Source organism: Amblyomma americanum, chromosome 5 (assembly GCF_052857255.1).
Source record: "Amblyomma americanum isolate KBUSLIRL-KWMA chromosome 5, ASM5285725v1, whole genome shotgun sequence".
In the NCBI taxonomy this organism is placed as follows: domain Eukaryota; kingdom Metazoa; phylum Arthropoda; class Arachnida; order Ixodida; family Ixodidae; genus Amblyomma; species Amblyomma americanum.
Window position 1 is genome coordinate 9,748,149 of NC_135501.1, and position 21,185 is coordinate 9,769,333.

The following is a 21,185-nucleotide window of genomic DNA, read 5'->3' on the forward strand; positions in this document are numbered from 1 at the left end:
CCCCTGTACCGTTGACCACCGCTACCGCGGCTGTGCGTTTCTCTGCTCTTGCGTACATAGAAGCGTCTGTGTATAGTGTGCTTTTGGATTGGCCTAGCCTTCTGTTTATCTGTTCGGCCCTGGCTCTCCGCCTTTCTTCGTGTAGGTTGGGATCCATATTTTTAGGTAAGGGTCCCACGTTGAAAGTTCTTCTGAGGTCGTCTGGAACTTCTGTGTATCTGTCAGCCAGACCACTTGCGTTCCGACCTAGCCTTTTTAGGAGCGCCCTTCCTGTGGGGGAGCCCCTGAGCCTCGTCAATTGCGCACCCATTTGAGCCTCTGCTAGCTCGTCAAAGGTGTTGCTGACTCCGAGCTGGAGTAATTTTTCATTTGACGTGTTCCTGGGTAGGTGCAGAGCGATCTTGTAGGCCTTCCTTAGTATACAGTCGGCTTGCTCTCTTTCCGCTTTTGTTGTTGCGTGGTAGGGCAGCGAGTATGTGACCCTGCTGACGATTAGGCTGTTTACGAGTCTTAGGGTGTCGTCTTCCTTCATTCCGTATCTTCTTTGGGATACTCGGCTGATCATTCTTCCTACTTGTTCCGTGGCTTTCCTGAGCAGGGTGATGGTGTGGCTGCATTTGCGGCTACTCTGTAGCCACATGCCCAGAATGCGGATTATGTTTTTCTCCGGGATCGGTTGTCCCTCGAGGACGACGTCCAGCGGGGCTTGGGTAGGGTGTCTCCCTATTCTGATGAGCTCCGATTTTTCGGTCGAGCATTTCAGGCCCCTCTCCTTCACGTAGTCTTCTACGCAGGTGGCGGCTTCCTGTAGTTAATGAGCTTCCTTTACAGCATGTCCACCAATTCAACCTCATTATGAAATACAAAGAAGCCATAAAAAATAACAGTAACACTTTTATAAACCTCTGTAATCTTAGAAAAACTCTAGAAGCACCCTATTTCATCAGAAAAAGAGAATTCTGGTGAGTTCCCTTTTCACACACAAATCATGGCCCACACAGACTACAGTACCACATGCCGAAGTACCTTAATCTATAGGAAGAAAATAATATTGACATATATAACATCTCAAAGAAAAAACGGAAAGAATACCTCATATTACAAAGCATGTAACTCTGCTATTTTTTATGATTCCGGAGTGGAAAACAAATGCTGTACTACTTCACATAAAATGTGCGTTTCAATGTTCTGTACTTTTTATGTTTGCTGTTTTATTGTTGTTAATCTGGTTCCTATGACTTGTAAATTACTTATGCGATGTTGTGTTCGAGCGCGTGTATGATTTTGGTTATTTGAGTTTTTGTATATAAGTGCCTGTTGCCTGCTACCCATGCCAAGACAGGGGCATGAACCCCGTCAAGATAATTAGGATAGTAGCTTTTTGTTCCGGTCCCAGCTTTTTTTTCCTGGCTGATTGTGGAAAAAATGCTGAACAAAAGGATTTGGATATCTGGACTGGCAAAACAAAAGAAAGAAAAGCAAAAATAACACACCCACGTATTCCCACATGCATGTAGTCACCCTTCCGGTGCTCCTGTCAAGAGTGCACAGTGTCTTGGCGCTCTGCGAAGTTTGCCGAGCGAGCCAGCCCCGCCTGAGTACCTATCGAAAAAAACTGGCAGTGGTTTAACTTTTCTAAACCTAGTTAGACACTTGGCCATGCTTGGTTAGACGCTTGAAACGCCTCGCATGCGTTTCAGGCACACTGTCAGCCGCGCTCTCATCCATGGCGAAACTGCATGCGAGAGTGGCGTTGCCTCCTGTTGTATTCAGTTTCGGTTTCCATTCGAATTGTTTATTCCCCAGGGGGCGCTTCTGATTGTATGTTTATGATTGTATGTTTGAATAAATGGGTTTTTTATGCATCGGGACAGCTGGAGTCTTGACTTCCGTCTTCACCTTCGAAAATATCGCATTGGCGACGAGGATGCTGTGAACGCACCCCCAGCCCCGCTGCACCACCCGGATCTGCCCACCATGAGCTTCACCGGGCTTCCTCCGGATGCCCGGCCGTCCGTCAGTGCCTGTTTAACATGTACTTGCTGGCATCCGGAGCCGCCGCATTCAAGCCGGAGCAACGCAAGGCTATTCTTTTGCATTGTTTGGGGGCGGAGGGCCAGCGTGATTATCAGACGTTACATGTAGGGACCAGCGCCGCAGCACCGGCAGTGCCAAGTGCCGCAGCACTTGCCGATGACAAGTCTGTCATGAACCCTCCTGGCGAATACGACTCTGCACTCGCCGCATTATGGCACCAGTTTTCAACGTCGCGCAAAGTTATTGTCGAGCGTCATTGCTTTCACTGCCGCAGCCAAAACACAGGCGAGTCCGTTCACGACTTTGTTGCCACTCTTCGGGAGCTAGCGTCACATTGTTTGTTTGCTTCGTAAGATGATGCTCTGTGGGATCAATTTGTTGCCGGCTTAACTTCCAATCGCGTACATGAGCGGTTACTGCTCGAGGTTTCTACACTGTCATTCCAGGATTCAGTTCGAATTGCACTTCAATTTGAGCAGGCGGCTGAAGAGCTAAAGGAGCTTTCTGCTTCGGTCGAGGCAGTTTCATTGCAGCAGCGATGTAAACCATCCTCGCATTCTTCGCAAAAAAGAAATGCACAGCCGGCAGCACCCTTTCAGCAGAATTTAACGAGGAGCGCGGGTGGCTCACGTGCGCCGCAGTGGAACCGCCCCCTGAGCGGAACAGAGAATGGAGTAGCCGCTCTGGTTCACCACATTGTTTCCGATGCATCTCGCGGGACCACTTTGCATCAGCACCGCACTGCCCAGCGCATGGCAAGAATTGTTCGTTTTGTGGTCACAAGGGTCACTTTCAAAAGGAATGCAACAGCAAACGAACTCAAATGCAAGGCCGAGTCCGTGAAGTTGAATTTCATGAAGATGTTTCGTCATCTAGCAGTGCTGAGCAAGCCTTGACTGTGCAACGTTCCGCGCGTAGCGGAATTCATATTCAAATGCAAGTCGTGAATGTCACTTTGACATTCCTTGTCGATTCAGGGCCATCTGTTTCAATCCTGTCAGAGCAAGAATTCAGTCGATATTTTCAAAGTGTTTCGATCCTGCCGGCTCCGCATGTCACTCTGTTTGACTACTCTCAGTGGCCGATTTCCAGGCAGACGTTCGGTTTTAAGGCCGCACAGTATCACTACGTTTTTATGTTCACCGAGGAATTTGTCTGATCGGTCCTGATGGCATCAAAGCCTTGAATCTTCGCATTGAAGGTTCTGCTCTTAAATGCTTATACACGTCCGTTGCTCCACTGCTGACTGTCATTGACCCGCTATCCCGTTCCACTTCCACACAGTCAAGTGCGCAGCCCCGTACCAAAGTTCTTCCGCCAGCCTTAGCACGTGAGTTTAGTTCGCTTTTCAGTCCCATGTTGGGTCTTGCTAAGGGGTTCACGCATCGCATCAAGACGCGGCAAGGCTTGCAGCCTGTAGCTTCCCAGCTTCGCCGCCTGCCATATACTCTCCGGTCACCAGTATCAAATGAGCTTCAGAGGTTGCTGAGCCTTGACATCATCGAGCGCATCAATGTTTCTGAATGGGTGTCTCCCATTGTTGTTGTTGACAAGAAAGATGGTAGCATCAGGATATGTGTAGACCTTCGAGAGCCGAACAAAGCTATTGTTACAGGCAGTTTCCCCTTGCCCCATACAGAGGAGCTGCTTCACGCTTTGGTAGGCGGTGCACACTTCTCAAAACTTGACTTGACTTACGCTTACCATCAGGTTCTCTTGCACCCTGACAGCAGGGATCTGACAGCTTTCATCACTGATAATGGGTTTTTCCGTTTTAAATGAGTTTGTTTTGGGTTGGCTTCTGCCCCAGTGGCATTTTAGAAGATGGCGACAATCCTCGACCGCTTCCCTGGCGTGTTGTTCTACATTGATAATTTGATCATTTTTGGCAAGACCGCAGAAGAACACCTTTCAAACTTGAAGACCGCGCTGCGAAAGATCAGGAACGCAGGCCTGAAACTGAACAACAAATGCCTCTTCGACATTCTAGAACTTGCGTTTCTAGGACATAAGGTCACTGCACGTGGTATCTCGCCACTTCCAGAGGAAGTAGACTCCATAGTTAACACGCTAGTGCCAACTACAGACACATTTAAAAAAACTTTGTGCAGAATAACACAGGATGGGAGGGAGAAACATGCACACACACACGAGCGCAAATTTGCAACTGTATTTTCAGAAACGATACACCGCCTTAAGAAGCAAAAAGGGCACAAGCGTACAAATTCCAGAGCATCACGTGTGGGAAGAAAAGAGCATGCACATAGGTACAGTACAAATTGCATCAAGGATAGGCACAAGCAGAATCATATCAGAACTTATTGGAATAAAACAACAAAAGTGGGCTATCTATTGCGGAGAAAAGCAAGTTCTTTTTTGAGAAGGGCCACCTATGCCTTACTCACGCAGCCTTCCGTAGTACTAATTTTAAGGGCCACTACAATTACCCGGGCTAGCCTATCGGGAGCTCCCCCGATAACAACTGTAGAATGGAGGAGAGGATGGCACTGCTGTTTCTTCTCCTTATTCCTGTCAATATAGTGTTCGCATTTGAGGCAATGCAAAGACAGGTTCAAGCCGCCACTTGCGCCCAGGGAATTGGCATGCTCTCTGAGCCTGTAATTTAGACAGCGGCCTGTCTGGCCTATGTATACAGGCCCACAGCTGAGTGTAATCTTATACACCACACCAACAGTGCAAGGCACAAACTGAGTTTGATGTTTGGTAACATCTTCGTTCTTCTTTGCCCTTTTGCCTTGGCACCTGCTGGTCATGGCGCTCAGGCGGAACAATTACAAGGGGGCTGTAAAAACGACATAAACTCTGAGCTTGTGGTTGATGATCCTTTTAAGCTTGACAGTTCCGATACCCTGGTAAAACAACTTCGAGAGGACGCTGGAAGATATAACTGTGGGTTTTCGGTGGACATTGAGGAATTGTTTTATTTGGCGCCGCACGAGGAACTTTTCTTGGCCGTCCGTGAGTGCATAGAAGAAGCTGGCGCAGTGGCTTTTCAAAACTCATGTGGTGTTTCATTGGCTGGCTTTTTAGTGTTATTGAGCCTGTACTTGAATTCGATGGTAGTCAGGTTTGAAAATGGGTGCTATGTTCAAAAACGCGGGATATCATCATCATCATCATTTATTAACCCTTAAGGGTCCCGTCAGGGACATTAAATAAGGGGGGGGGTCGCGCCAGTTTTATGTGAGATATTTTTAGCTAAATTTGACTGAGACTTGAAGGCTGATCTTGACAACCAAAGCATTGTTGGTATTTTTAGATATGCTGACGATTTTCTAGTCCTTCTACAACTAGATTTGAACTATGACTTTTCTACGGTTGCTGACTCAGTCTTGGGGAAGTTTTTTTGCTTGTTCCAAGACTCCGAATTTTACCCTTGAACTACCACAGGCCAACGTTCTACAATTTTTAGATCTAAAATTGTTTTTCATTAATGACAAGCACCTTTGTTGGGCTTATATGCCGCATTCGAAGAAAGCATTGTTACCATATGACTCGTCTCATTCTAAGCTCGTAAAACAAGGCATTGCGTCTTCTTGTCTTAGATCAGCCCTTTCAAACTCGTGCACGCATAGGGTCAAATGCAGTTTTGACCACCAGGTTGAACGTTTGGAGCGAGCCGGATTCCCGCTACAAAAGGATCTCGGGGCTTGATAGCGCATGGTTCTTTTCATCAAGCACCGAGATCCTTTTGTAGCATGTGCTTGTGAAGTAGTATATGAAATTCCTCTACCGTGTGGTTCTAGGTACATCGGTCAAACTGGCCGATGTCTGAATGAAAGATTGATGGAGCACAGGAGGAAGGTAGGCAATTATAGGGATGGTCATCTTTCTGAACATTGTCATGACTACGCGGAAAAGAATAAGAAACCATGCAAACCTTTCTTCAGCGCATGCAAGATAGTGACCAAGCATAGGTGCCAGGATGTTAGAGAGATAATAGAAGCAGAATTGATTAGAAAAGCGGGTCCATCCTGCGTCAGCGCACCATCTGTATCGCTCACTAAAAAAAAAAAAATGTTTTTGGGTGCGGCCACTTGATGTCGGCAGGCTGTCAGTTTGACGTCATGCAGCAAGGTTGTATGTAATGTGCTTGTTTGTCAGTAAATCTTTAGTTGGAAGTAAGCGCTCGTGGTGTCCCATCCTTCTTTGTCCCTGTTTGTTCTGCGCTTGTACATGTCTGCAATGCACCAATTAGCCCAAAGGTATGTGCTCTTGAGCTTCGTTTTTACAGCCTTCTTGAAATTGTCCTGCTTGTGTGCCATGACCAGCAGGTGCCAAGGCAAAAGGGCAAAGAAGAACAAACATGTTACCAAACACCAAACTCAGTTTGTGCCTTGCACTGTTGGTGTGGTGTATAAGATTACACTCAGCTGTGGGCCTGTATACATAGGCCAGACAGGCCGCTGTCTAAATTACAGGCTCAGAGAGCATGCCAATTCCCTGGGCGCAAGTGGCGGCTTGAACCTGTCTTTGCATTCCCTCAAATGCGAGCACTATATACTAACAGGAATAAGGAGAAGAAACAGCAGTGCCGTCCTCTCCTCCGCTCTTCAGTTGTTATCGGGCGAGCTTCCGATAGGCTGGCCCGGGAAATTGTAAAGGCCCTAAAAATTAGTACTACGGAAGGCTGCGTGATTAAGGCATCGGTGGCCCTTCTCAAAAAAGAACTTGCTTTTCTCCGTAATAGATAGCCCGCTTTTGTTGCTCTATTCCAATAAGTTCTGATATGATACTGCTTATGCCTATCTTTGATGCAATTTTTACTGTACCTATGTGCGTGCTCTTTTTTTCCCACACGTGATCCTCTGGAATTTGTATGCTTGCGTCCTTTCTGCTTCTTTCTGCCTCTTTCTGCTTCTTATCGTTTCTGAAAATACAGTTGTAAGTTTGCGCTCGTGTGTGTGTGTGTGTGTTTCCCTCCCGTACTGTGTTATCCTGCACAAAGTTTTTTAAATATGTCGCTACACCAACTGGCCCAACGTTCTACCCTATTAAATCCTCCAGATGTTTGATCCATCACTTCCAGTCATTGTGTCGACCAACGTGTCCGACTGTGGGCTGGGAGCAGTCCTGCAGCAACAAAGTGGTCACAAGCTCCGCACAGTCGCTTTCGCATCTCGTACACTGTTGCCTGCGGAGAGGAAATATTCGTTTGGTGAATGAGAAGCAATGTATTTGGGCATGTGAACGATGACACACGCACTTTTGGGTTGCCATTTCACAATTCAGACAGACCACCAGGCGCTGGTGTCCTTGCTGTCGTTACAAGGACATGGAAGACACCCACTCCGAATCGCACGCTAGAGTGCACGACTGCTTTGCTGCAATTTTACTGTTGAATACCGCAAGGGGTCCACAAACACTGTAGCAGATGCACTTTCTTGGCTGCCAGCACCGACCTCAGAGGCAGAGATTGCTAAGGAGGAAGAAATTGTCTCGTTCACTGAGCCAGCCTGCGTTACAAAGGAGAAGTTCAGGCAGGCCGCCCTCGACGATGGTTGCCTGGAAACCGTCAAGTCATTCGAGCTGAGTTCCTGGCCGCCAAAGAAGTCCATACCAGAAGAAGCGAAACCATTCTACCCTGTTTGGGTAGAACTTTCTGTTGTTGATAACCTGCTACTGCATGCAGAGCGCCTCGTTCCGTCCCTCACAGCTCAGATCATCGGCATCGCGCACGAGACACATCCGGGTATCACGCGCATGAAGGCGCAACTGCGGGAGCGGTTCTGGTGGCAACGAATGGATAAGCAAGTGGAAATGCAATAAAAAACTGCCACATCTGCCTGGAGGCAGATAAGTTCGCCAAAACATCACCAGCACCGTTGCAACCTGTTGAATGGCCTGAGCGACCACGACAGAAGCTTGGCCAAGTCATTGTTGGTCCTTAGCCGCATGCAGCTTACAACAGCAGATTTGCTGTAACGCTTGTTGACTACCATTTTAAATGGCCGGAGGTAAATTTTTGCAGCGAAGTGTCTACGAGCACCGTGAAAGACTTTCTAACAAGTGCTTTTGCCCGTGAAGGATATCCGGAAGAGATCGTTTGTGACAATGGACCTCAGTTCACTTCGCGTGAATTTATCACCTTCCTGTAAAACAGAGGCATTCGTCTTTCACATTCTTCGGTATGCTATCCCCAAGCGAATGGGCAAATAGAGCGGATCATTCGCACATTGAAAAACTTATTCAAATCGCACTCCTCAAAAGATGACCACCCCGGTAAGCAGTCACAGAATACCTTGCGATTTACCGATGTACTCCGCAGGCCACCACAGGGGTTGCCCCAGCAGTTCTGCTGCATGGTAGAATGCCCCGAACCAGGCTGGATGTCGTGGGTTTCTCAGCACCAGCATATCTGGAAGACCCAGCAAAGGAGCTGGCATGCCTCCGTCAAAGGGTCCGGCGTCAACAGCAGAGCAGCAAGCACTACACGGACAAAACGAGAGCTGCCAAGAAGACGAAGATAGCCATAGGAGACTTTGTCCGTATAAAGAAACCGTCCGTCGTTTCAAGGGAGACTGCGCCTTTTCTTCACTAACTAAAGTGATTGAGAGGAGGGGACCAGCCTCTTTCCGACTTGGAGACGGCTGTACGTGGAATGCCTCAAAGCTTTCCAGGGTTCCAGAGAGGGGCACCTGTAGACCAGGTCAATTTAGTGCCACGCCGCAGCCGTGGTCTCCTAATGTGCTGCAGCCTGTCACGCTGCAGCCTCGATCTCCTGATGTGCTGCAGCCTGCCACGCCGCAGCCTCGATCTCCTGATGTGCTGCAGCCTGCCACGCCGCAGCCTCGATCTCCTGATGTGCTGCAGCCTGCCACGCAGCAGCCTCAATCTCCTGATGTGCTGCAGCCTGCCACACCGCAGCCTCGATCTCCTGTTGTGCTGCAGCCATCCACACCGCAACCTCGATCTCCTGATGTGCTGCAGCCTGCCGCGCCGCAGCCTCGATCTCCTGATGTGCTGCAGCCTGCCACACCGCAGCCTCAATCTCCTGATGTGCTGCAGCCTGCCGTGCTACAGCCTCCTTCCCCCAGGACGCAGGCTCGGTCTCCTGGCATACTGCAGCAGCAGTCTACGAGCCCGCGCCATCGTCGACAGTACGATGCTCAAAGCGAAAGCGCCGACCACCGGCCTGGCTCCGAGACTATCAGACCAATTAGTTGGGTGTCTGACGTTGTGTACATAGTTTGCAAATCTGTATAAATGAGTACAGTGTGCATGCCTTGGAGTTTCCTTACTAATACTAACAACTAATCACTAAAAATGAGGGGAGGAGTATGTTGTGTTCAGTTTCGGTTTCCATTTGAATTCTTTAATCTCCAGGGGGCGCTTCTATTCTTCGTTATATATATATGATTGTATATTTGAATAAATGGGTTTTTTATGCATCGGGACGGCTGGAGTCTGACTTCCGTTTTCACCTTCGAAAATATCACACCTCCTTAAGTGAACCGCCGAGTCACGTGCATAATCACATCTTGAGAAGCGCAGTCGGAGCATCGGCGCAGCGTGTCACGTGGTCTGACGTCACTGCCACACCTCCAGCGCTTCTCCTGCTGAAGGTCAAACTGCAACACCCGATGACTTTGGTGAAACATGGTGTAGAGGAGCTCTTGCCCCAAAATAAACACGCCGTGATGTTATTGGTGCGCAGCATCTTGGCACGCTGCCAAGGTCTGCACTGCGAACAGCGCGGAACTGAGGAATGCGCTAAGAAAAGGTAACACTTAAAAAAAAGTAGATTCTCAGTGACAAAAGTTGAGGGGTTCAGAGATCTCCTTGCGTTTAGTCGCCGCCATTTTTACAGAGTTCACGAACGCCAAACGGGCGGAAATGGAAGACGCTGCGTTTGCGTGAGAAAGCATTGCAAGCTCTTCCCTCCTCCCTCCAGTGGTTGCGATAATGATAGCTCTTGGTGCTCAAGGCCGTACACAACGCCAGTCAGAGAGGTTCTTCCTAACTCTTCCATGCTCCTCCCAACGAAGCTAGACCACAACGGAATGAACAATATGGGAGAATTTATTTACATTATTTACACATTTGGGCCCTTTTCTGCCGTCGTAATGCGGCCTCCCGTCTCGGCATCCACAACCCGTCTGTCCCGTCCTTGGTCGTCTCTCCTCTCTTCCCGGTCCTCCTTTGCAGCTTCCCTCTCTCGTCCTTGCTTCCCCGCTGCTCCCTTTGGTAGGCTCCCTGTGAAGGCATCTTTCGCTGGTTCCCTTAATCTGATGGTCGTTATGGAGGCGGCGCGCAGACCTTGGTCTTACCGGGCAACACCCTTCTCCGGCGTATTTCGCAGGGACCAGCATCTCGCCCCGGCTGTCAACCCCGTACCCGGCGCCAACTGCTGCCACCTCGGTCAGTGCACGCGGCCGTTTCTTGGGCGCGCCGGATCACCCACGCATACACGCACATAACCGCGGCGTCCTTGTGGCCGCCGTTCATCGTCGGGCCTTCGTCGTCCGCCAGGTGCCGGCTTCTGGCCCCTCTTCACGCCGCTCTGGGGTGTCTCCCATCCGTCGTCGGAGCCGCACGAACCTCCACAAAAACCACCGCTTGTTTCACTCGCATCCGGGGCAAGCCAGCAGACATGTCTGACATCTCCACCACCACTGTGATGCGTGACATCTTGGAATGCAGCACACTTTACATAGTTCAGCACTCTTTCCCACGGTACTCAGCTAGGGTCGATGCCTAGCGACCCCGTATCCGAGGCACCATGGCAAACCACAACAAGTGAACACACAAAACAAAAGAAAAGAGCCCTCTACCACCGTACTGATCGCCAGGAGCTATGGAGCTGGCGCTACGCACCGCGATAGTGCGTCAGCGTTGGCGTTGAGAGACCCCGCCTTATGAACAATCATCAAATTTAATCTCTGCAATGCCAATGCTCTGAGGCAAAGTCAGAGTCGGGAACTTCAGCGGGTTGTGGTCAGTGACCACCTTGACTGTGGCCCCGAACAACCATGTTTCCAGGCGCTTGAGAGCCCAGATGATCGCGTAGGCCTCGCGTTCGATAGTTGCCCAGCGACGCTGAGTTGGGCTTAACTTTTTGCTCAGGAATGCCACAGGGCGCTCCCGACTCTCGGCATCGGTTTGCGACTGACAAGCGCCCACGGCGAACTCCGAAGCATCTGTAGCGAGCATGTATGCTTTGCTGGAATCCGGAGCGAATAATACAGGTGCCTTCGCAAGGCACTCTTTCACCTGTTCAAATGTTCCATCCGCCGCTTCAGTCCAAGGTATTGAACTGGGCACCGGGCGATTTGTCATATTGGTGAGGGGCAAAACTATCGAGGAGTAGTTCGGTACGTAATCTCGGTAGTAATTGGCCAACCCCAAGAAACTGCGCAACTCTCTCTTAGTGCTTGGTCTGGGGCATTCCCGGACTGCTGCTACTCGCTCGGGATCATGGGTGTGCCTGCCAGAGCCTACAATGTGCCCCAAGTACTTCACGTCATGCTGCGCAAACTTGCATTTTCCCGCATTGGCTGTGAGCCCTGCTGCCGATATAGCCGACAACACCCTCGACAGGTGCTGTAAGTGCTCTTCCCATGTTTTTGAATGCACCGCCACATCATCAATGTACGCACACGCGTACTCTTGATGTGGCGTCAGGATCTGGTTCATGACTCTTTGAAAAGTGGCTCCCGAATTCCTCAGGCTGTGTGGCATGACTCCAGGCGTACTGCCCCCGGTGAGTCATGAACGCCGTGTACTCCTGGGCGGCCGGGTCGAGGGGTATCTGCCAGTAACCCCTCAGCATATCGATCACTGTGATGTAGTTTGATCCAGCCACCTGATATAACAGCTCGGTCGCTTTTTCCATGGGTAACGCATCCTGCTCAGTCACTGCGTTTAGCCGGCGGTAGTCGACGCATAGACGCACGCCACCGTCTTTTTTTGCGACGCACACGACTGGATGTGCGAACCCGCTCTCTGTGGGATAGATCAGACCCCACTCCGTTAGTTCCCTGACCTGTCTGTCGACCTCATCTCGAAACGTCAAAGGGACCCGGTACGCGTGAACCTGCTTCGACTCATCGCTCGCTGTCAGGTGAATCCTGTGCATACCTTCTTCGGTCTTCGGTCCGTCTTCGGTCCCTTCATATTGGTGAATTAGTCTCTGAACAGATTTGCTGCTTTCTGTTTTGCTTTTGCTTGGGTCCATTAGTGTTCTGAGGATCTGCCACGTTCTAGCTGTGCTGAGGGTGCCATTCAGTGAGGTACTAAACTGTTGCCACCCCTGTCTCGCTAGCTGCGTTGCATATTCCTCAGCTTGCTGTGTGATTTCAGCAATTTTCTTCTTTAGTTTCCGATTTAGTTTTTGGCGCTTCCAGCGCTTGGTTAGGCCCCGTCGTGCCTCCCATAGTCTGAGGAGTCGCTTGTCCACTTCCGGCGCTTGTTCTGTTCGATCTACCTCTTTGGTGTAGAGGTCCCTGATTTGCTTGATTTGTTGGCTCCATTCTTCTACTGAAGCTATATCCCCTTTTAGCTGTTTGCAGTGGATTCGGAAGGCGTCCCAGTCTGTTAGGGTTGCCTTACCAATTTTCCTCTTGATGCTTTCTGCTTCCGTGCTGATCCTAATGATGTAGTGATCGCTTCCCAGATTTTCTTGCAAGTTTTCCCATTCCACTTGCTTGGCGCCCCTGACAAAAGTTAGGTCGGGACATGTGTCCACACTGACGCTATTCCCCTGTCTAGTAGGTTGGCCCTCATCTGTGAGTAGTTCGCAGCCTATGTTTTCTGCTGCTGTACAGATGCTGCGTCCCTTTTTGTCTTCAATTCTGCTGCCCCATTGCGGGCTTTTTGCGTTAAAATCCCCGGCTATTATCAGGGTGTTTTGTCCCGTTAGCTTTTTTGCTTCTGTAAAGAGTTTAATGAAGTCTCCCCTATTTTTAGGTGGGCTGTATAGATTAACTATGCAGGTACATTTAGCTTTCCGCTTCCTCTTGGGGATTATCTCAGTTACTGTGTGTTCGAGCTGTCCATCCTCGAATTCTTTGTGTGCAATGGTGGTGATTTTGTTGCTAATTAGAGTAGCTGTTCGTCTGTTCTCCTGGCAAGTATATCCTCTCAGGGCTGGAATGCAGTTTGTCTCTTGTAAAAGTATTAGATCTGGTGGGGTTCCTCTAGTGCTAATGAACTGCTGTAGGAGCCCTTGTTTGTGCTTGTAGCTCCTGCAGTTCCATTGCCATATCTCTAGTTGGTTTTGTCCTGCCATGTTGATGTATTAGAGTTTGCGTTCGTTCCCTGGGATTCTGATCCAAACCTGCGCTCATTGTAGAGCCGGTCTCTGGCGTCATTTACAGTTCTCTGTGTGTTTTGATTCTTTACATAATTTCGAAAGCTCTGATTCTGCATGGCTATCTTTTGATTTAGCTGCTGCATTTGCTGTTGCATTTGCTGTATCATTGTTTTCAAATCGTCTATTGGGGAGGTTCCTCCTTCGTTAGTCTGTAAGGTTCCTACGCTCTGCTGCGGGGGTGAGGGTGCCCTGACAGGCGAAAAACCTGCCTTTCGCGTCTCTTGTATTTCTGCTATTAGTTCACTTATTTGTTTTTTGAGCTGCCTGTTTTCTTCACGGGTCTGCTCCTGTTCCCTCTTAAGATTATTAATTTCGGCAGTAAGCCTTTTTTCGTTTTCTGTTTGTGTGTTTGTGTTGTTACTGTTGTGCGGAGCAAAAAGCGTCTTGGGAGGGCCGGCTCCCCAGCTCACCTTAACTCCGCCGCTCTTCTGCTGTAGTTGCTTCGGCTTCGCCCAGGCCTGCTGACTGCCCAGGGGTGGGTAGGACTCGTCCCGCTCCCGGCTCCGGCCCTGGCCTCGGCTGCCACTGCGGCCCCGGCTGTGGCTCCTCGACTTGCTCCGGTAGTCGCCTCGCTTCTCCTGGTCTTCGTTCCGGAACCAGCGTGGGCGCCGCGCTCCGCCTCTGCTTCGGCTGTGGCCGCGTCGTTACTGACCCTGGGGTCCCCATCGTAGTTCGCTCGTTGTCTTTAAACGTTGGTTGCAGTCCTTTGTGCCGGCTGTGTGGGGCTCCCCACACAGCAGGCACTTGGGTGTGCATTGATGGTGTTCCTCTGGATCCTTTTGGCCACACTGCCTGCAGGTCTTGATCCCGGGAGTCAGGCAGACGTCGGACCGGTGTCCCTGCTGACAGCAGATGTAGCAGATCTGTCTCGTTGGTCTGTAGGGATAGCACCACATTTCTCCCCCATAGTACAGAACTTGCTTGGGGAGGATGGGGCCATCGAAGGTGATGACGGCAGTGCTCGACCGGCCTAGCATTCTTGCCGCCGAAATCTTCACACCCTGCGTTCGGGTTCGTAGGTTTGCCTCGAGTTCTTTGGCAGGGGTTCCCGGGTCCACCCCGTGGATTACCCCGCGCAGCGTTCCCTCCGGCGCTGCCACGTGTGCGTTGATGCCGTAGCTGTGCTCTCCAAACTTCAGCTGCGTAATGTGTCTAATTTGTTGAGCAGCGCTTTCGTTGTCGGTGCTTATAATAATGATGTTGGAACCTGTGCGCAGTCGGATAATAAGGTCTTCTGCCTTGCATCCATGTCCGGTGGCTGAAACCACCGCCCGAGCCACATGGTGCGTCTGCAGGTTCTTCACTGCTAGTCCCTTTGGCCTCAGGACTATTTTTAAGTCGTCTTTGGGTAGCGGAGGCAGTCTCCTCCTCGGCGCTCCTTCCCCCTCTCCTTGTTTCGGTGCAGCTGGCGTGCCACATGTGCCCTTCGCCGAGCCTAGGGAATTTCCGTTCCCTAGCCCTGTCCCCGCCAAAAATTCTGCTTGGCTGCCGCGTTGGCGTTTCTTTTGCCGCTTGGAAATGGCTATCTTCCATTCCGTGTCTGCGTCGAGATTTTGACTTACTTGTGACGTTGTGGTCGCTGGGGTGCTGCTTTTCAGGCCTTGAGTGGCTGCCGCTGGTCCGTGGTCACGGGTCTCCCCGGCCACGTCTTGGTAGTCTTCGTCCATGATTTCGTGGTTTTTGGCCATGAGATTCGTCGGACCTCGTAGCGGTGTTTGTCCGAAGCTGGGGTTGAGTACTCGGGCCGTCGCTCCAGGCTCCTTTGCCATTGGCCAAGGCCGGGAGGGCCGCAGAACCCCGCTGTCGTGTTAGGCCTAATAGGCCTAGCTCTGGTCGGCCACGTGGGAAAACTTCAAGTCCGAAAAAATCCAAAAATACTGGACCCACTGGCTTGAAAGTGGTTTCCGCGTGGTCCGCTTCGCTGTCGGCGTCGATTCCAACCAAAATTTCAGTGGTCCCGTCAACTTGGATGGGTCAAGAAGCCCAAAAACTGCGGAGCGCATGTGAAGTGCGTCCGCTCTCCTTGGCTGCTCGCAGCGCCCCCCGGCCAATAGAAAGCGCCCTTAACCCTCTGGAGAGTCTTTTCCTCACCTAGATGGCCAGCCCACACAGAGTCATAAGCAAGCCCGAGCACTTCCGCGCGGCGTGACTCCGGCAGTACGAGCTGCAAACAAGACCGGCCCGAGACTTCGTCTTTGTGATAGAGTAACTCTTCCTTCTCGATCATGCCGTGGCTACACACCTTAGCCTGATCCCATGCGTCTCTCAATGTAGAGTCATTCAACTGCGCGCGCCGGAAGAATTCCCGTTCGGTGGCATCTGCGTGTGAATACTCTCCCCCGCCATCATTGGCGCTACTCGATTGACCAGTCGAGGTGATGGCCGCGGCCATCGCCGCATCTTCGCAAACTTCACCGTCACCAGTCAATATGCTCCCAGCCGCTGGCACCATGGGTGTCTCTTCGAGCAACTGTGCGTGCATGTCCGGCGTGATGAGTGCGTCTATGCCCGGGGCTAATCGATCTGTCACGGCACAGAGAACTTCAGTGCCAACGTATTCGGACATCCCCAATACTTTTAAAGGCACATACACCAACTCTGCAAGCACTTTGTTCTCCAAAGGCACCGGTTAACTTGATTTTCGAACCAGTAAGCGGCTCATGGTCTCTCAAAATGGATAGTCAGATAACACTGATTTCCGCTCCAGAATCCAAGTGCCCCACGAACTCGTTCTGGCCACAACCGAGGGCGATCGTTTTAAGGTCGCGGAAGGGACGCTTTACATCAGCAGCGTTTTCTTCATCAAAGCTGGCTCCCGTAACCCGCGCTACCGAATATCCGTCATCTGTTGTCATTTGCACCAGATTCGCGTGCGCCGATCTCCGTTGCGGGCACTCGCGGAATAAGTGATCAGGGTAGTTGCACACGTAGCACTGTCTGCGCGCTCTAGCATTTGAACTTGATCGGCTGGCATCATCACAGCGCGCCCTAGCCGAGTCGATGGCTGCCCTCTCCTTTCTGACCAGGATCACAGTGCCACCTCTTGAAACTCCCACGCCACTGTTAATGCCTTTTGCGATCTGGCTTTCTTCTAATTGTTCCACGAGGCTGGCCACTTCTTCTGGATGCAACGCCTTCCCAGTAGTCTCGTTTTGGATAATGAATGCCCTGGCTTCTGGGCTTAACACCTCTGTTAATTTATCTGCTACACCGAGTTCTCGCGGTTGCTCTAGGGAAGTTATGTTGTAGCTTTTGGAATAATAGACAAAATAATTTTGAAGTCGCGTACCGAACTGAGCCCATGATTCCTTCGACTCCTTTTTCGAGTGTTTAAATAGTCGCCTATATTCAGCCGAAGACAACCTGAGCCCCTTCAAAACTTCTTCCTTGAGGGCTGCATAATCTTTGCGCTTCTCTGCCGAGAGCCGAACCAACACTCTCCTGGCCTTCTCATTCAGTCGAGGCAATAAGAGGCCCGCTCTCCATTCTCCTGGAACGCTATACGCGTCCAGGGTCGCTTCGACATCGTCGAACCAGCCCGGGACGAGAGCCTCCTCTGCTGGCATGTCTAACAGCACTCCCTTCAGCATGTTTGTGTACTTGAGTCTCCTGTCCTCCTCCGCACGAATGTCATCGGCATTGCGGTTGCTGCATAATCTTTCCGTCTTCAATTCGTTTTCAGAAATTTTGAGCTTCATCTGCAACAACGCCATCTGGTCAGCGACGGACACTGCTGACCCTTCGCTGATGCTTTCTACCTCGGCAGTCCCCGCCAGCTCCATCTGCGTATCCCCCTCCTTCGCCCTCGCGACTACGCAAGTTATACCCCGCAGTTGCCATGGCGCCTACGAAACAAGTATCAACCAGGCACCCACCTGTCTGGCCCCGCGCAGCAGGGGAAGGCTTGGTTACTCGGCTGACGCTCGAGGTGTTCGTTCAACTCTGGGCCCACGTCGTCTCTTCCAGCATCAAGTCCGGGTCCGCTTCACGTCAGGGTTGTGTCGACTGCGCCAGTCAGACAGGTTCTTCCTAACTCTTCCGCTTTTCCCGACGAAGCCGGACCACCACGGAATGAACAATACGGGAGAATTTATTTACATTATTTACACGTTTGGGCCCTTTTCTGCCGTCGGGATGCGGCCTCTCATCTCGGCATCCACAACCCGTCGGTCCCGTCTCTCTTCCCGGTCCTCCTTTCTAGCTTGCCCTCTCTCGTCCTTGCTTCCCCACTGCTCCCTTCGGTCGGCTTGTGGCATGCAGACCTTGGTCTTATCGGGCAACACCCTTCTCCGGCGTATTTCGCAGGGGCCAGCATCTCGACTCGGCAGTCAACCGCGCACCCGGCGCCAACTGCCGCCACCTCGGTCAGTGCACGCGGCCGTTACTTGGGTGTGCCGGATCACCCGCGCGTACACGCACGTAACTGCGGCGTCCTTGTGGCCGCCGTTCATCGTCGGGCCTTCGCCGTCCGCCAGGCGCCGGCTTTCACCCCCCTTCACGCCGCTCTGGGGTGTCTCCCATCCGTCGTCCGAGCTGCGCGAACCTCCACAAAAACCACCGCTTGTTTCACTCACGTCCGGGGCGAGCCAGCAGACATGCCCGACAATGCCCCTCGCGGATTTCGCCACGCTGGTCTGTTTGCAGAGTTTTTATGTCATTTGCTTCAAAGTATTTTTTTTTTATCAAACTTTCAGACACGTTTTGGTGGTAAACACCTTCTGCACAGTCAGAATCCTATCGTTGTAGCCATTATTTCGCCGATAATTTTAGCATTATATATGGTTTATTTTTACTTAGGGGCAATGGGAGAATTGATAAATTTGAGGAATTTTATCGTTATGAGCAATATGTCATTATATCTGGTATTGTTATAAGTGGATTACGCTGTACTGTAAGCACGGTTGCAGTCAGCCCTCACCAGTGTTGTGATCACCCCTGTAGTAAAAACCAACAGCACTCACCTTCTCTCTGATACGAACGTTCCATTGTGTGGAAAGGTGAGAACCCACATGCTTGCCAGCCATTTGGTCACGCAGCCATTTCAGCTGTGTGCAAGGTGCTGCATCTAGTATGGGCCATCTCAGTGCCCTTTACTGACACAAGTGGAGCCATCTGCGCCAAGCACCTTGCATAAGAAAACTCGCTCGGTGGCTCGTGCACAAAGTCAAATCGAGTGCATTGTCTGTACTAATGCAGAAAGTGCAGTCAAATGGAGGAGACCGTCCATTTGCACTGCTGCAGTGGCTGTGGTGTTCATCACAAGGTCGCAGGATGAGGGTGTACTCGTGTGTCAGTGCTTTGGGACCACTTCTTCTTGTTTGCAGAGGCCCAGGCTGCACGCGAGGCAGGCTTGCAGGTGCGTCTTGTGGTGCGTCCGGGCAATGCACCTCTCACGGATGACCAGAAGACAGCCTTCCAGCACGTCACTTCCTTGGACCAGATCCAGCAGTGACATGGATAAGCTACTCTCTGCCTCAAACACTTTTGTTGCTCAAGATGAGTGAAGAGGAGATGGGGCACACTGAAGCGGGTCTAAAAATGAATTAAGTGCAGTGAATCAGGTCTGGGGTAGAGGCTAGACTACTGCACCATTCACTTCCAAAAGGTCTCTCGGCATCATCCAATGTTTCTGCTTTTAAATGTCATTTTCTCAGCACTGATCATGCTTTTTTAATGCTCGCCAAATATCAGCAGACCCAGAAAGAGCGTACGTTGTTGGGCTAGTCGGTGAATCATGGTAAATACAAGGGGGCTGGTACTGCACACAAAAAGACAAGGACAAGAAGATAACACAACAGGCGCAGACTCGCGACTAACTTTATTGACAACACGACACTCCTTTAATAGTTTCAAACTGTCACATCACACACATGTGGAAACCAAAAACTTGTCTTCATTCTGATACAGTTTGATAGAAGGGTCAGTTACGCAATCTTTATCCTTCTGTTTGATACAAAACGCCTCCGCTAACTCACGCGCCACCTGGTCACGGCTCCTCCTCAAAACTTTTGTATCTGTCAGCAAAGGCAGGCAAGGGTTATCGCGCGTAGCATCCGGGCATGCGCCACAATGCAGGGGTAAATTCGACCCAGTCCCTGATTTCATGGAACGCTGGTGTTCCCTTAAGCGCTCATTCAGACATTGGCCTGTCTGACCGATGTATACCCTGCCACAGGTGAGGGGAATCTGGTATACGACACCCGTCTGGCACCTGACAAAACGAGTGGCGAACTGCGAGAAGCGTCATGCCACTCGTTTTGTCAGGTGCCAGATGGGTGTCGTATACCAGATTCCCCTCACCTGTGGCAGGGTATACATCGGTCAGACAGGCCGATGTCTGAATGAGCGCTTAAGGGAACACCAGCGTTCCATGAAATCAGGGACAGGGTCGAATTTACCCCTGCATTGTGGCGCATGCCCGGATGCTACGCGCAATAACCCTTGCCTGCCTTTGCTGACAGATACAAAAGTTTTGAGGAGGAGCCGTGACCAGGTAGCGCGTGAGTTAGCGGAGGCGTTTTGTATCAAACAGAAGGATAAAGATTGCGTAAGTGACCCTTCTATCAAACTGTATCAGAATGAAGACAAGTTTTTGGTTTCCACATGTGTGTGATGTGACAGTTTGAAACTATTAAAGGAGTGTCGTGTTGTCAATAAAGTTAGTCGCGAGTCTGCGCCTGTTGTGTTATCTTCTTGTCCTTGTCTTTTTGTGCGCAGTACCACCCCCCTTGTATTTACCAGAAAGAGCCATAGGGCTGATTGGATTCAGTTGCCCTCGGTGTCCCCAGCCCGAAACAGAAATAAAGGTGCTTTGTGCATGTGTTGAGACTGCCTCACTTGGAGAAAAGCAAGAGCCGGACACCCATGCTTCATGTTCGGTACTTTACCTCTGGTGTCCTTTGAGAGGTTGCATACACTGCAAGCCAGTGAAATTTTCCTCATTCACTTTTTAAAAAAATCCTTGTGCCTTTTATCACAAACGTGACATAGTAGCTTGGTCAGTAAACTGCTTTCCTTAACAGCCTACTCGTTACAGTATTACAGTAAATGCAGTGAACTCAGAGCATTCAGCCATGTCTTTTGCAAGTGACGAAATTCTGCCTGACGAAACATCACATTTTCACGACTTAGGTTGTACCACTGGGAAAACAAATGTCAGGAGGTTTAGTCCAAATGTGAATATGTGGGCTAGCAGCGTGTGTTTCATAATTTTTTGTATGCTTAAACATTGCTACATCAAGGTGTTTGTCCTGGTGTGTCTTTGTAAAAGGTGAGCTTTACAAAGCAGGTGGCGCACCTGCCACTTAGGTCATGATTTTGTGATGTCATCACAACCAGATAGGGAGTCCCAGCTAACTTTAGCCAAGGTTTAAAAATATGCCAAGACATTCTAAGATGATGCGACCAAATGCATGTGGCCGGCTATTGTATGGAGCAGGTCACACTATTTTTGTATTTTGCTTGATTGCATAATTCATTATCATCAGCCTGACTATGCCCACTGCAGGACAAAGGCCTCTGCCACGTTTCTCCAATTAACCTTGTCCTTTGCCAGCTGCGGCCACCGTATACACATAAAGTTCTTAATCTCATCTGCCCACCTAACTTTCTGCCGGCCCCTGCTACTCTTGCGTTCTCTTGGAATTCACTTCGTTAAGCTTATAGAACAGCAGTTACCTTGCCTTCACATTACATGCCCTGCCCAAGCCTATTCCTTCCTCTTGATCTCGACTAGGATGCCTTTAACCCGCGTTTGTTCTCTCACCCACTCTGCCCGCTTCCGGTCTCTTAACGTTACACCTATCATTTTTCT

The 21,185-nt window shown here is 50.5% G+C and overlaps 1 protein-coding gene and 1 pseudogene across 2 annotated transcripts in view; both read left to right on the forward strand.

Annotated features, from left to right (window-relative positions):
* Nucleotides 1–20,195, forward strand: part of Enoph (enolase-phosphatase E1) — a 90,590-nt gene extending 70,395 nt beyond the window's left edge. The window contains exons 6-7 of one of the 2 annotated variants that reach the window (XM_077664597.1): nucleotides 10,361–10,419; nucleotides 18,697–19,168. In XM_077664597.1, the coding sequence (XP_077520723.1) occupies nucleotides 10,361–10,419; nucleotides 18,697–18,876 (239 nt within the window). In that variant the 3' untranslated portion in view covers nucleotides 18,877–19,168. Of the gene's footprint in view, nucleotides 1–10,360; nucleotides 10,420–18,696 lie in introns of both variants that reach the window. The other variant, XM_077664598.1, reaches the window with a different exon arrangement.
* On the forward strand, nucleotides 1,915–9,264 carry LOC144133415 (uncharacterized; annotated as a pseudogene).
* Nucleotides 20,196–21,185: the final 990 nt, after the last annotated feature.